Here is an 11,965-nt window from a genome sequence, read left to right on the forward strand (position 1 = left end):
ACAAGATTTTTGGCATACTTTTCTTGAGAAATAAATATTCCATCTCTTCGTTGTTTCACTTGAAGTCCAAGGAAGTAGTTCAACTCTCCCACCATACTCATTTCAAATTCCCTTTTCATTTCTTCCGAGAACTCATGAGCTAGCTTATCAATTGTGGACCCAAATACGATATCATCCACGTACACTTGAGCGACAAGAAGGGATTTTTCATCTCTTTAACAAACAATGTGCGATCTATTTGACCTCTCTTGAACCCACGATCCACTAAGTAAGTAGTGAGACGATCATACCATACTCTTGGTGCCTGCTTCAACCCATACAAAGCTTTCTTCAATCTTAATACATGACTCGGGAAGTGAGGATCTTCAAACCTCTTTGGTTGTTCAACGAAAACTTCTTCATTGAGAAAGCCGTTTAAGAAGGCACTCTTTACATCCATTTGGTACAACTTAAAATCCATGATGCATGCTATGGATAGGAGAATCCGAATGGATTCTAGTCTTGCTATCGGAGCAAAAGATTCATCAAAATCTATGCCTTCCACTTGAGTATACCCTTGAGCCACCAATCTAGACTTATTTCTGATAACTTCACCATCTTCATCTGTTTTGTTCTTGAAAATCTACTTGGTGTCGATCACATGTGTATCTTCAGGCCTTGGGACCAATTCCCACACATCATTTCTAACAAATTGGTGTAGCTCCTGGTGTATAGACTCTACCCAATTCTCATCTTTCAGTGCTTCTTCTACCTTTTTGGGTTCAAATTGAGCAAGATAGCAGTTGTATGTTACATGGTTAGCAGTATACTTTAGCCCTTTTCTCAAACGAAGTCCTTCGTTCACATCCCCAATAATATTACTTGACGGGTGATTAAGTGTCACTCTTGATGAAGGTTTCTTGGAAGTTGAGAGTTCCTCATCACGAGAAATTGGGGTTTGAATTTCTGGAGGAGTGAGTGGACTTGAGACTTCTTGTGTTGATCTAGTCTCTCTTCTTGATACAGGAGGTGTGGTCTCCTTTTCGGGTGTTACTTTCTCAGCATCATCACTTAGAGGCATATCATTTTCATCCTCATTCTCCTTGAGTTTGAGCCCCTTTCCATCATCATCAATTTCCTTTTCAGATATGGTGTCGTCTATGACCACATTGATTAACTCCATCACCGTCTTAGTGCGCTTGTTGTACACTCTATAAGCTCGACTATTTGTGGAGTATCCTAGGAGTATTCCTTCATCACTCTTAGCATCAAATTTTCTTGGATTTTCCCTGTCATTTAGAATATAGCATGTGCTCCCAAATACTCTGAAATACTTCACCTTGGGTTTCTTTTCTTTCCATATTTCATATGACGTCTTCTTTGTCCCTGCTCGGAAATAATTTCTGTTACAAATGTGACAAGATGTGTTTACAGCTTCAGCCCAGAACCTTTGTGGTATGTTTTTGTTGAGTAGTATGACTCTAGCCATCTCTTGGATCACCCGGTTCTTTCTTTCAACCACCCCATTTTGTTGTGGAGTCTTTGGAGCTGAAAATTCCTTCTTGATACCATGCTCTTCACAAAATGATTCAAATTTCACATTCTCAAATTCCTTCCCATGATCACTTCTGATTTTGACTATGGGAACTCCTTTTTCATTTTGCAATCTCTTGCATAATCTTTGCATTTTATCACATGCTTCAGACTTCTCTCTGAGGAATTCCACCCAAGAGTACCTTGAGAAATCATCAACTATCACCATAATGTATCTCTTTCCTCCCAGGCTTTCAGTCCTTGTAGGCCCCATGAGATCTACGTGAATAAGTTCCAAACACCATGAGGTAGCGATCACATTCACCTTGGAATGATTTGCTTTTGTTTGTTTCCCCATTTGACATGCTCCACATATAGTCTTCTCCACCTTTCTAAACTTTGGAAGTCCCTCAACGGTCTCAAGTTTAGAGACTTTACATACTTGTTTGAAGTTTGCATGTCCAAACCTGTGATGCCACAGTTTCAGCATATCAACACGAGCACTTCTACATGAAATAGGTGCCGTAGGTACTACTCTATAGCAATTATCAGTAGTCCTATTTCCTTCCAAGACTTGAATCCCTTTCTCATCAATGATTATGCACCCCTTCTTTGAGAATTGAACGAGAAAATCTTCATCACATATTTGAGTAATACTAAGGAGATTTGCCTTCAATCCTTTGATGTATAGTACTTCTTCCAACAAAGGTAGTCCCGGTATTTCAACCGTCCCTTTCCTGAGAACTTGAGCATGACTCCCATCACCAAAAGTCACATAATCACATGCTTTCTCTTTAAGAGTCATAAACAATGATTTATCTCCTGTCATATGACAAGAACATCCACTATCAAGGTACCATTAACATGAATTAAATACCTTCAATGAGGTGTGCACAAACATACACACATGAGACAAGCATTCTTGACCATCAAACAAAAATTCATTGTTATTCTCCATGCTCATTCCAGATTGAATTTTCATTTTTAGATTATCAACCTTTTCACACAATGATCTATTTCTTCTTTTGTATTTCTCAATCAAAGAGGTAGACTCACATAGACTCTTGTGAAGAATGTGGTTCTTGCTTTCAAAATATTTCAGCATGTGAATGAACATCCTAGCATGTTTCCTGGATTTAATTAACTCTAAGAGTTCATTTTTAGAGTATCCCTCAAATATACTCATAGAGTCATTTTCACAAACACTCAAACCACAATTCAGCATAACACTTTTTACAGTAGCATCGATAGCCAAGGGGTCTAGGATCGCACTCAGGTAATTAAACCACAAAGATTGCACCCGCTCTGATACCAATTGAAAGTTCAATATGGGTATGAAACACCCTTGAACGTTTAGACCCCCCAGATACAAAAATACCAATTCAAGCTTTATATCAAACAATTAAAATTTTAGACAATGTGGTATTAGATATTCTCTAAAATTTGTAATATTTAATATATAAACCATGAAATCGATCCATTTTAAATGATGTAATTTAGGTGATTTAATTACATATATTAAATTTATTGATGTAAAAATTTAACTAATTGAAAGATTAAAAATAACCTTATTAAATTTTCACATATATTAAAATAACCCTATTTGTTTTTTCAATTTTAACTTATTGCGAAACATATAGTAGATGAGCTTATGGAACATTTGAAGACAAAATAGTCGTTAGAGCTTATGCAATTTAAGAGGTGTAGCTTCAGTGTTCTACATAGAGAGGCAAAAAATATATCACATTGTCTAGCTAGGCATGCATAGAATCGAAAAGAAAACCAGTCAACATGGGTAAGGCTAATGCCCACTTGCACTCCAAGCAGACTTGCAGCATGATTTAATAAACACAAGATTATCTTGAATGAATGAAGGAAAGTATTTCCCCTGAAAAAAAAAAAAAAAAGTACAGGAGCATTTTCCTCCACTAAGATTTGTAAAATTTCTTGAAAGTGCATTAAATATTGGAAAATTAAAAGTAAACATTTAACCCAATCGGTATCAACTTCGAACTCTTTGAAGACTGCAATAGGATTATTGTTGTGCAAGCACACTTGAGCTTAGTTTTTTTTTTTTTTTTTTTTATTTGATAACAAGATATCAAGATCTTTTCGAGTATCAAACCATTTCTCCGGGTATGTTTAGTCCTCTCGTCCCACACACACATCAAAGATGGCCTCAAGATAATCTCTTGACTTTAGTTAGATTGCCTTATTCACTTTTTAAAGAATTCTAACTTTTGGGAGATAGTAATAATGAATGGGCTAAAGATATGGATGATAAAAAAGTTATATTTTTCCAGGAGTTTAAATTTCATACAGATTGAATGTACTATATTTTTACATCTACCAATAATAGCATGCCACATAAGATGTTTCAAACTTAAGTAATAGTTTGGTTCACACCCAATTTTATTCCACGAACAAATAAAATAAAATAAAAAAATCGTACTGCCTCCTAGAGTACTGGACCTTCTTCCTCTCTCTCCTCCTTCTCCACCTCTAACTGCCAGTGCCTCTGGCACTCTCTTCCTATCAATTTTCCTCTCTAGACTGTAACCACCACTATCTCTCTCTCTCTCTTTCTCCCTCTCTCTACACTTTTTCAACGTTTCACATTTATTTAGATCTTTTAAAATTCCTAAACAGCAACTCATCTTTATAAATATTGTGTCTATAAGAATTGTGTTTAATCAATGTGTCTATGTATTTAATTAATGAAATTCAGAATCAACAAAAAATATCAACTAATAGTTGACATGTAGCTGTCAGAATGGTTTCGTTTCATTTCATTCTCTGAAAAAATAAATAAAAATAAAATAAAATTCTCGGAAAAAAAAATAATAAAATAAAGCTTGGCAAGAGAAAATGCAAGGGAAACATCAATGACGACGTTGAGACTTATTTGGACTTATACAGAGCTAATATTTACAAATTTAATATCTTTATATTTATTTTGTTTAATTATTAAATTAGTTATGACATCATTACGGTTCGACCTCGGTCGAACCTCGGTTGATCCTTTAAAACCTTGAACCTCTCCCTTTAACGGTTCTTTGAGCGGTCCGGGTCTGAAAACCTTGCAAAATCACAACAAACTTGAGAGCATTCATAAAAAGTAAGGGTAAAAATGAAATAGGTTGTCATCGCGTTAGAAGTTAGAACCTTGAGGTCACGTTTTAGGAAGTCTCCCACCAAAAGAATTGGAAAAAGACAGTGACACACCACAATGGAATTTGAAGTTGAAATAGCTCCCACTGCCACCATCTTTTTCATTGTTTTGTTCACTTGTTGGTTTTATTTAGTAAAAATCTTACAAGTTACCCTTTGCAGTTAATAGTTAAAACTTAGGAAGTCCTCTCCATTTAAATAGAAATAAAGAGATTCTCGCATATTTTTATAAACTATTTCATCATTTAAAATTTTAGACAATGTGGTATTAGATATTCTCTAAAATTTGTAATATTTAATATATAAACCATGAAATCGATCCATTTTAAAGGATGTAATTTATGTGATTTAATTACATATATTAAATTTATTGTTGTAAAAGTTTAACAAATTGAAAGATTAAAAATAACCTTATTAAATTTTCACATATATTAAAATAACCCTATTTGTTTTTTCAGTTTTAACTTATTGCGAAACATATAGTAGATGAGCTTATGGAACATTTGAAGACAAAATAGTCGTTAGAGCTTATGCAATTTAAGAGGTGTAGCTTCAGTGCACTATGTAGAGAGGCAAAAAATATTTCACATTTGATGAATCCTTGGAAATCAGTGGGCTGAAAGGTCTTCGGGTGTTGATGATCTTGAAGGGTGAGTCCTGTAAAACCAAAGAAGATCAGAAAAGACCGGTAGAGGCTGGTCTTGTATCCTCCAATGGTAAAGTTAGTGGATTGAATTAGAAAAGAAAGCACTTCAATGACTTCACCAATTTTTCTCCAGAATCCCAAAAGTCCCCATACCTCTGCGTAGAAGGGTCTTTATATAGTGTTAGCTTGACAGTTATTTTTCCTATCGTCATAGAGTTTGGAAGATTCAAAGGTAACTTCCATAATTGTCATGGAAGTTATCTTATCGGGACTTGTGTTCAACAGTTAACAGATGGCTTGGTTCGCAACAATGTGACTCTTGGCTTTTAGAAGAGTGCCATGACTCTTGGTAAACCCCGTCCGTCCATCATTAAGTATGGACGAGGTTAGCTGCTAGTACGACCCCTGTTGGACGAGTGAATGAAGGACGAGAGGAAAAGGATGGTAAGAGGGGGACGAGCGTAACAGACTCATTCTCCACTTTGTACGTTGTCATGGAAGGCCATATGGATGAGAAATCAACTAGGAATTTTCCTTACACCATCAGTTGCCCCCTTGTCCATGGGTCGTCCAAGAAAATATAGTAATTTAATTCTCTGGACGGACGAGCTTCTTTCAACAATCAGAGTTTCCACATGTTACAACTTAAATGGTGGTTCATTTCGTCGATTCATTTTTTCGAGACGAAGACCACGTGTCATCATCTGGTTGGTTGCGTCATTTCATGTGCTTAGGTCAGCCATCTATAAATAGTGGAATGCCTCCACTACCGTCCACACTTCTGAGATTTTCCTTCCTTGACATTCATCGTCTAAAGCCTCATCTAAGAGTTTCCTCGCGTCCATAGTTTCAATTCGTCCTAGAGCCAGGTACTCCCTCTCTTCTCGTCTTTTAGGTTTTCAAAATTTTCTTTTTAGAAAATGTCAGAAATAACCGTCTCCTCGTCTAGCGATAGTACAGAAAAAGCTATAGACGAGAGTAGTGATAACTCTAGTGATACCAGTAGTAGTAGTAGGGGAAACACTACTGACGAGGAGTATGTCTCAGGGGTCCCTAGGCTTCCCTTAGAAGAAGTACAGAAACAACTTAGGAAAACTTTAGGGTCCTAGGTAGGCACCTCGTCTTCCATCCCTTCGTCTAGTCCTTTGGACGAGACGGAGATAACTGTATATAGTTGTGCTGTAGATATTCCTTCCAAGACGGACGAGGAAAGATTAAATAACCTTAGGGAATGGTACCAAAGAGCTATTAGTTTTCCTACCTTCTTGGAGGTCTTAGGTTTCCTTTAAATGCTTTTACCAGAGAGCTATTAGTTAGGTTAGGTTGAGGAGTGTGTCAATTCAACCCAAATGCATGGAGATTAATTATCTCTATGAAAATTTTGTAGAGGGAAGTGTTTGGAGGGGACCGTCCTATTATTGTGGACGAGTTCCTCTACTGCTATAAACCCTCAGAGATTCATCAATCTCCTGGCTTTTATCAATTCACAACCAGAAGTAAAGATTGTAGATTGGTGAAATCCTTGGCCTCGTTTGACAGAAAATGGAAGACGGAGTTTTTCTTCATCTCTGGATTTTGGGCTGGAAATCCTGTAGACGTTGGCCGGGATACTTTTAGTCAGTTTACCGGGGACTTAGGGAACTTTCGTCCTAAGGGTAAGTCCCTTAGCTTTCCCCCTCTTCTCTCTCTTTCCTTTTATTTATTGTTATCACCATTTAACTTCAATTTATTCCATTGTAGCCGTTAGACGACCTGCCTTGAGCAAGTTGCACCGTGACCGCGTCCACAGGGCTCGTCTACACACAGACAGGGATTTCCATTCCTTGGTCAATCTCAGACGACTAGCCAAGTAAGGGTTAGGCCCTAATCCGTCTGCCATAGCACTTGCACACGAGATTACTGTAAGAAAAAGTAAGTTTTAAATTTCAACATTCATTGTATCTTTTATTTTCATTTTCTTGGGTGTCGAAGTGAATTCTCTTCGTCTTTTTATAGGAATGGCAACCATGAGAGGCAATAAGGGAAAGGAGGTAAATGCTGAGGGGACTCGTCCTGAGCTTGATCGTCAAGCTCATCTTGTAGCTGGAGATAAGAGGAAGACCATATCCAAAAACTTGGATTTGGAAAACCTTCCTACAAGGCATGGCAAGAAGGTCAAGCATGGCTCGTCCCAAGTAGTCAAGCCTACTCCGTCGTCCCATCAGCCAGCCAAAGTCTATGATATTGACTCGTCTACTCCTGTTAAGTCCACCCCGTCCAAGACTCCACCGTCCAAAACTGTGCCAACCTCGTCTCAACCATCCCAAAAGGCCCCTTCAAATATTATTGAAAACGAAGGCCTGACCTGGGAACATTTCAAGAACGCTGTTTCGGACGAGGATATAAACGTCTGTTACAACATGTCCTTCAAGGACTTTGAACACTCTGGTGTCCATGACCTTTTCAAGGTAACATTTATCTTCGTCTTGACCAAATGTTCATTTCCCTTCTTTCCTTTTTGTTTTTTTTTTTTACTTATATTTGTTGTTGGCTTTTATAGGGCATGTCCAAGTTTATAGCAGTGTCTAGATAGGCCACAGGGTTGGACAAGACGAGGATCTTGTTAGAGATGAGGATACAAGAGTTAAAGGAAGAAGCTAAACAATGGGCTGAGGTGGCTGCTAAGACGACGGACGATGTGAGAGATCTGAAAGCTTTGGTTAAGGATTTGAAGGCTAGTGCTGCGGAAAAAGATGCTCGTCTTGAAAACTTGCAGAAAAAGAGCGACGAGCACAGCATTCTCCTCTCCAAGGCTAAGGAAGATGCAGTGGCTGAATTCAAAGCATCTAAACAATATACTGATGCTTTGGATACCAACTATGCAGCAGGGTTTGAAGATTTTAGGATGGATGCTGTTGAAAAGTTTCCTGATGTGGACTTCAGCTCCATTGTACTCAATTTGAATGCTGCCACCACTAGCTCTCTCCTTCACCTCGACTCTGAGGACGCCAATATAGAGGACGATGCCACGACCCAACCTCAGGATGACCCCAACATGGATGCCTTAGCTTAAAAAATATCTTGATAACTTAGGTTTTTTTTTTTTTTTTTTTTTTTTTTTTTTTTTTTTATGTAATTCAAGTACATTTAGCTCGTCCATGTTTAAGGACGAGTTTTGATAAAACAGTTTAATTTTGTAAGGGTGTTTAGGACGTTTCTCGTCTGCCCTTGAAACAATCAAATGAATGTTGTTTCTCTTATATATGCATGGACGAGAGTGTTTATTTTTATACACAGGATTTCTTGTTTTGCTAGTCTACATTTCATATACATATTTAAACCATTTTTATTGGAATTCCACTTAAGTGTGATTTGTCCATGTGAAATGGCAAGTAAAAGCATTACTTGAAATGGCAAGTAAAAGCATTACTTGTCCTTAGACTTGTCTACATTTTTCTCATCCTTAGACTTGTCTCTGCATTTTGCTCGTCTGTGGATAGTTTTTTAACAGGTGATTTAAACAAGTTCAAAACGCCCATGCTTTTCCTCGTCCATGGTATAGTAGGTATTATGTTTTACCTTGCCCATTTTATGGACGAACATGCCTTGGACTTGTTTGTAATTTGATCTTAGGCATGGGCTTCATCTCGTCCTTTGCTTTGGACGAGCATGCCTCGATTTCACTTTTTAGAAAATCTTAAGATTACGTCTCCGCGTCCAGAGAATTTTCTCGTGTTGAGCTTTTTAGCTTTTTTCAAGTCAATATGAACAAAAAGTGGTGATGAAATCATGGATTCACACAACATTATGTACATTCCACAAATATTGTTCATAACATAGATATTGTTCATAGACAAGGCATGTTCTTAAGAAACTAATGCCTGCCTTTAAAGAAAAACAAACACAAGCCAAACCATAATTTTGTCCTTAACATAATAATAAGACAAATATAAATAAACAAGTCTTTTATGTAGATAGACAGCCTCCAGACTCGTCCAAAGTTATGTTCATCTAGGCTGGCATTTTACTGGTAATACCTCCTCAGGTGCTCAACATTCAAGGATGCTCCAACTTCCTCTAGTCTAAGGCCTCCAAGTAATAGGATCCTTGTCTCTTGCAGTTGACAACTCTGTAAGGGCCTTCCCAATTAGGTCCCAACTTCCCATGAGCTGGGTTCTTTGTGGCTAAGGAGACCCTTTTCAGGACGAGGTCGCCTATGTCAAACCGCCTTGGCTTTACCATTGCATCATAATGCCTAGCCATAAGATTTTTGTATTTTGCCATCCTCTGTTCAGCGTCCATCCTCACCTCGTCTATTAGATCGAGGTTCAAACGGAGTTGCTCCTCATTATCTTTGTCCTGATAGGCTGCCACCCTATGATTGGCCATGTGCACTTCTGTAGGTATGACTGCTTCAGTCCCATAGGCTAGCTTGAAAGGAGTTTCTCCTGTAGGAGTTTTCACTGTCGTCCTATACACTTACAGAACACCTGGTACTTCGTCTGGCCATACTCCCTTTACTCCCTCAAGCCGAGTCTTGATTATTTTTAACAAGGATCGGTTTGCAACTTCTGCTTGTCCATTTGCTTGTGGGTGGGTGGGTGGGGAATAGTGATTCTGAATCCCAAAGTGTATGCAAAAATCTCTGAAAAGTGCATTGTCAAACTGTCGTCCGTTATCGGATACCAGCACCCTGGGTATGCCAAACCTGCACACAATGTTCTTCCACACAAAGTTCTTGACATTTTCTTGTGTGATATTAGCTAAAGGTTCTACTTCTACCCACTTGGTGAAATAATCAATACCAATCGTAAAAAACTTCATTTACCTTACACCTATTGGGAAAGGAGCCAAGATGTCTAGTCCCCATTGCGCGAAGGGCCATGGGGCCGTCATTGGGGTTAGGTACTCTGATGGTTGTCTGGGGACGTTACTGAACCGTTGGCATTGGTCGCAGACCTTGACATAGGCCTTAGCATCAGCTTGCATGTTTCGCCAGTAATATCCTGCACGGATGACCTTGTGGACGAATGATCTGGCTCCTGAGTGATTGCCACATGCTCCCTCATGAATTTCTCTTAGTATATAGTTCGCTTCGTCCGGAGCCAGACATCGGAGATAAGGCTGGGAAAAGCCTCTTTTGTACAGAACCTCGTCCATAAGAATGTACTTGGCTGACTTTACCCTCAGTTTTCTTGCTTCGTCTTTTTCTTTTGGAAGTCGTCCCTCTTTCAAGTATGATACAATGGGAGCCATCCAATTTCCTTCGCTCTGCACCTGTTGCACTTCTGGGATGTCTATACTCGGCATGTACTGAATCTCATCAAACTTGTCGACGGCTTCACTCGTCGAAGCTTCTTTCGCTAAGGTATCTGCTTCCATGTTCTCCTCCCTTGGGATCTGAACGAAGTTAGTTTCCTCAAATTTTTTCATAAGTCGCATAACCCTGCTAAGATACTTCCTCATTCGTTCTTCCTTAGCCTTGTACTCCCCATTCACCTAGCCCATAATTAGCTGAGAATCTCCCAAGACGAGTATTAACTTAGCTTCCACGGACTTGGCCAATTCCGGCCCTTTAAGAAGAGCTTCATACTCAACTTCATTATTGGTTTCTTGGTACTGCAAGCGAACTTTGTGTTTTAGTTTATCTCCTTCTGGAGATTGTAAAACCACACCTATTCCTCCAATGTGCTGCGTAGACGATCCATCTACATGGACGATCCATTTCTGGTTGCCTTCCATCTTACTTACATCATCATAACTTGGTGTGAACTCTACAATGAAGTCTGCCAGTGCTTGAGCTTTTATAGAATGTCTGGGTTGGTACTTTATGTCGAATTCACTGAGCTCGATAGCCCATTGAATCAATCGTCCTGCAGCCTCCAATTTGTTCATTTCTTTTTTGAGGGGGTGGTTCGTTATGGCGTTGATGACATGAGCCTGGAAGTAATGCCTTAGTTTTCTAGAGGCCGTTATTAGTGTGAAAGCCAACTTTTCCATTAGGGGATATCGTTCTTCTGCTCCCCTCAGTGCTCTGCTCATATAATACACCGGCTTTTGTACTTTCCCTTCCTCTCTTATCAATGCCGATCTCACGGCATGCGGGGTTACTGCCGAGTATAAAAACAGCTCTTCTCCTGTCACGGACGGACTTAGCAACAGGGCCGTAATGAGGTACATTTTTAGGTCTTGGAAGGCTCTCTAGCACTCATCTGTCCACTCAAATGCTTTCTTTAGAACCTTGAAAAATGGTAAGCACTTGTCAGTAGCTTTAGAAACAAACCTATTAAGGGCAGCAACTCGTCCGGTAAGAGACTGGACTTCTTTGATACTCTGTGGAGGCTTCATATCTAGAATTGCTTTTATTTTTTCCGGGTTTGCCTCAATCCCTCTGTGCGAAACCATGAAATCAAGGAACTTCCCTGACGACACTCCAAAAGCACACTTGCTAGGGTTCAATTTCATGTGATACCGCCTTAGTGTGTCAAACATCTCCTGCAGGTCGTCTAGATGCCTTCCCTCGTCCTGAGTTTTCACCAGCATGTCATCCACATAAACTTCAACATTCCGCCCGATCTGTGGATGAAACATATGTTTAACTAGTCGTTGGTATGTCGCTCTAGCATTTTTCAAACCGAAGGGCATTACTTCATAACA

At 39.0% G+C, this 11,965-nt stretch overlaps 1 protein-coding gene across 1 annotated transcript; it reads right to left on the minus strand.

Moving 5' to 3' along the window:
- Positions 1-9,385: 9,385 nt before the first annotated feature.
- LOC136070306 (uncharacterized) lies at positions 9,386-10,774 on the minus strand. The gene is made up of 3 exons (XM_065780098.1): positions 10,137-10,774; positions 9,799-10,016; positions 9,386-9,756 (listed from the first exon to the last, which is right to left on the minus strand). Exons 1-3 carry the CDS (start codon positions 10,772-10,774, stop codon positions 9,386-9,388), a joined length of 1,227 nt encoding a protein of 408 aa, XP_065636170.1.
- Positions 10,775-11,965: the final 1,191 nt, after the last annotated feature.

This window comes from Quercus suber, unplaced genomic scaffold (assembly GCF_002906115.3).
Source record: "Quercus suber isolate HL8 unplaced genomic scaffold, Cork oak 2.0 scaffold_224, whole genome shotgun sequence".
Classification (NCBI taxonomy): Eukaryota; Viridiplantae; Streptophyta; class Magnoliopsida; order Fagales; family Fagaceae; genus Quercus; species Quercus suber.

Bases quoted from the DNA above. Each gene is read 5' to 3' on its own strand.
- LOC136070306 (XM_065780098.1), bottom strand. From the start codon at position 10,774: ATGAGGAAGTATCTTAGCAGGGTTATGCGACTTATGAAAAAATTTGAG. The intron at 10,017-10,136 runs GTAAATGAAGTT...CATTGTGTGCAG, and splicing joins CCTTTCCCAATAGGTGTAAG to GTTTGGCATACCCAGGGTGC. The intron at 9,757-9,798 runs GTGTTCTGTAAG...AAACTCCTACAG, and splicing joins ATGGCCAGACGAAGTACCAG to GAGAAACTCCTTTCAAGCTA.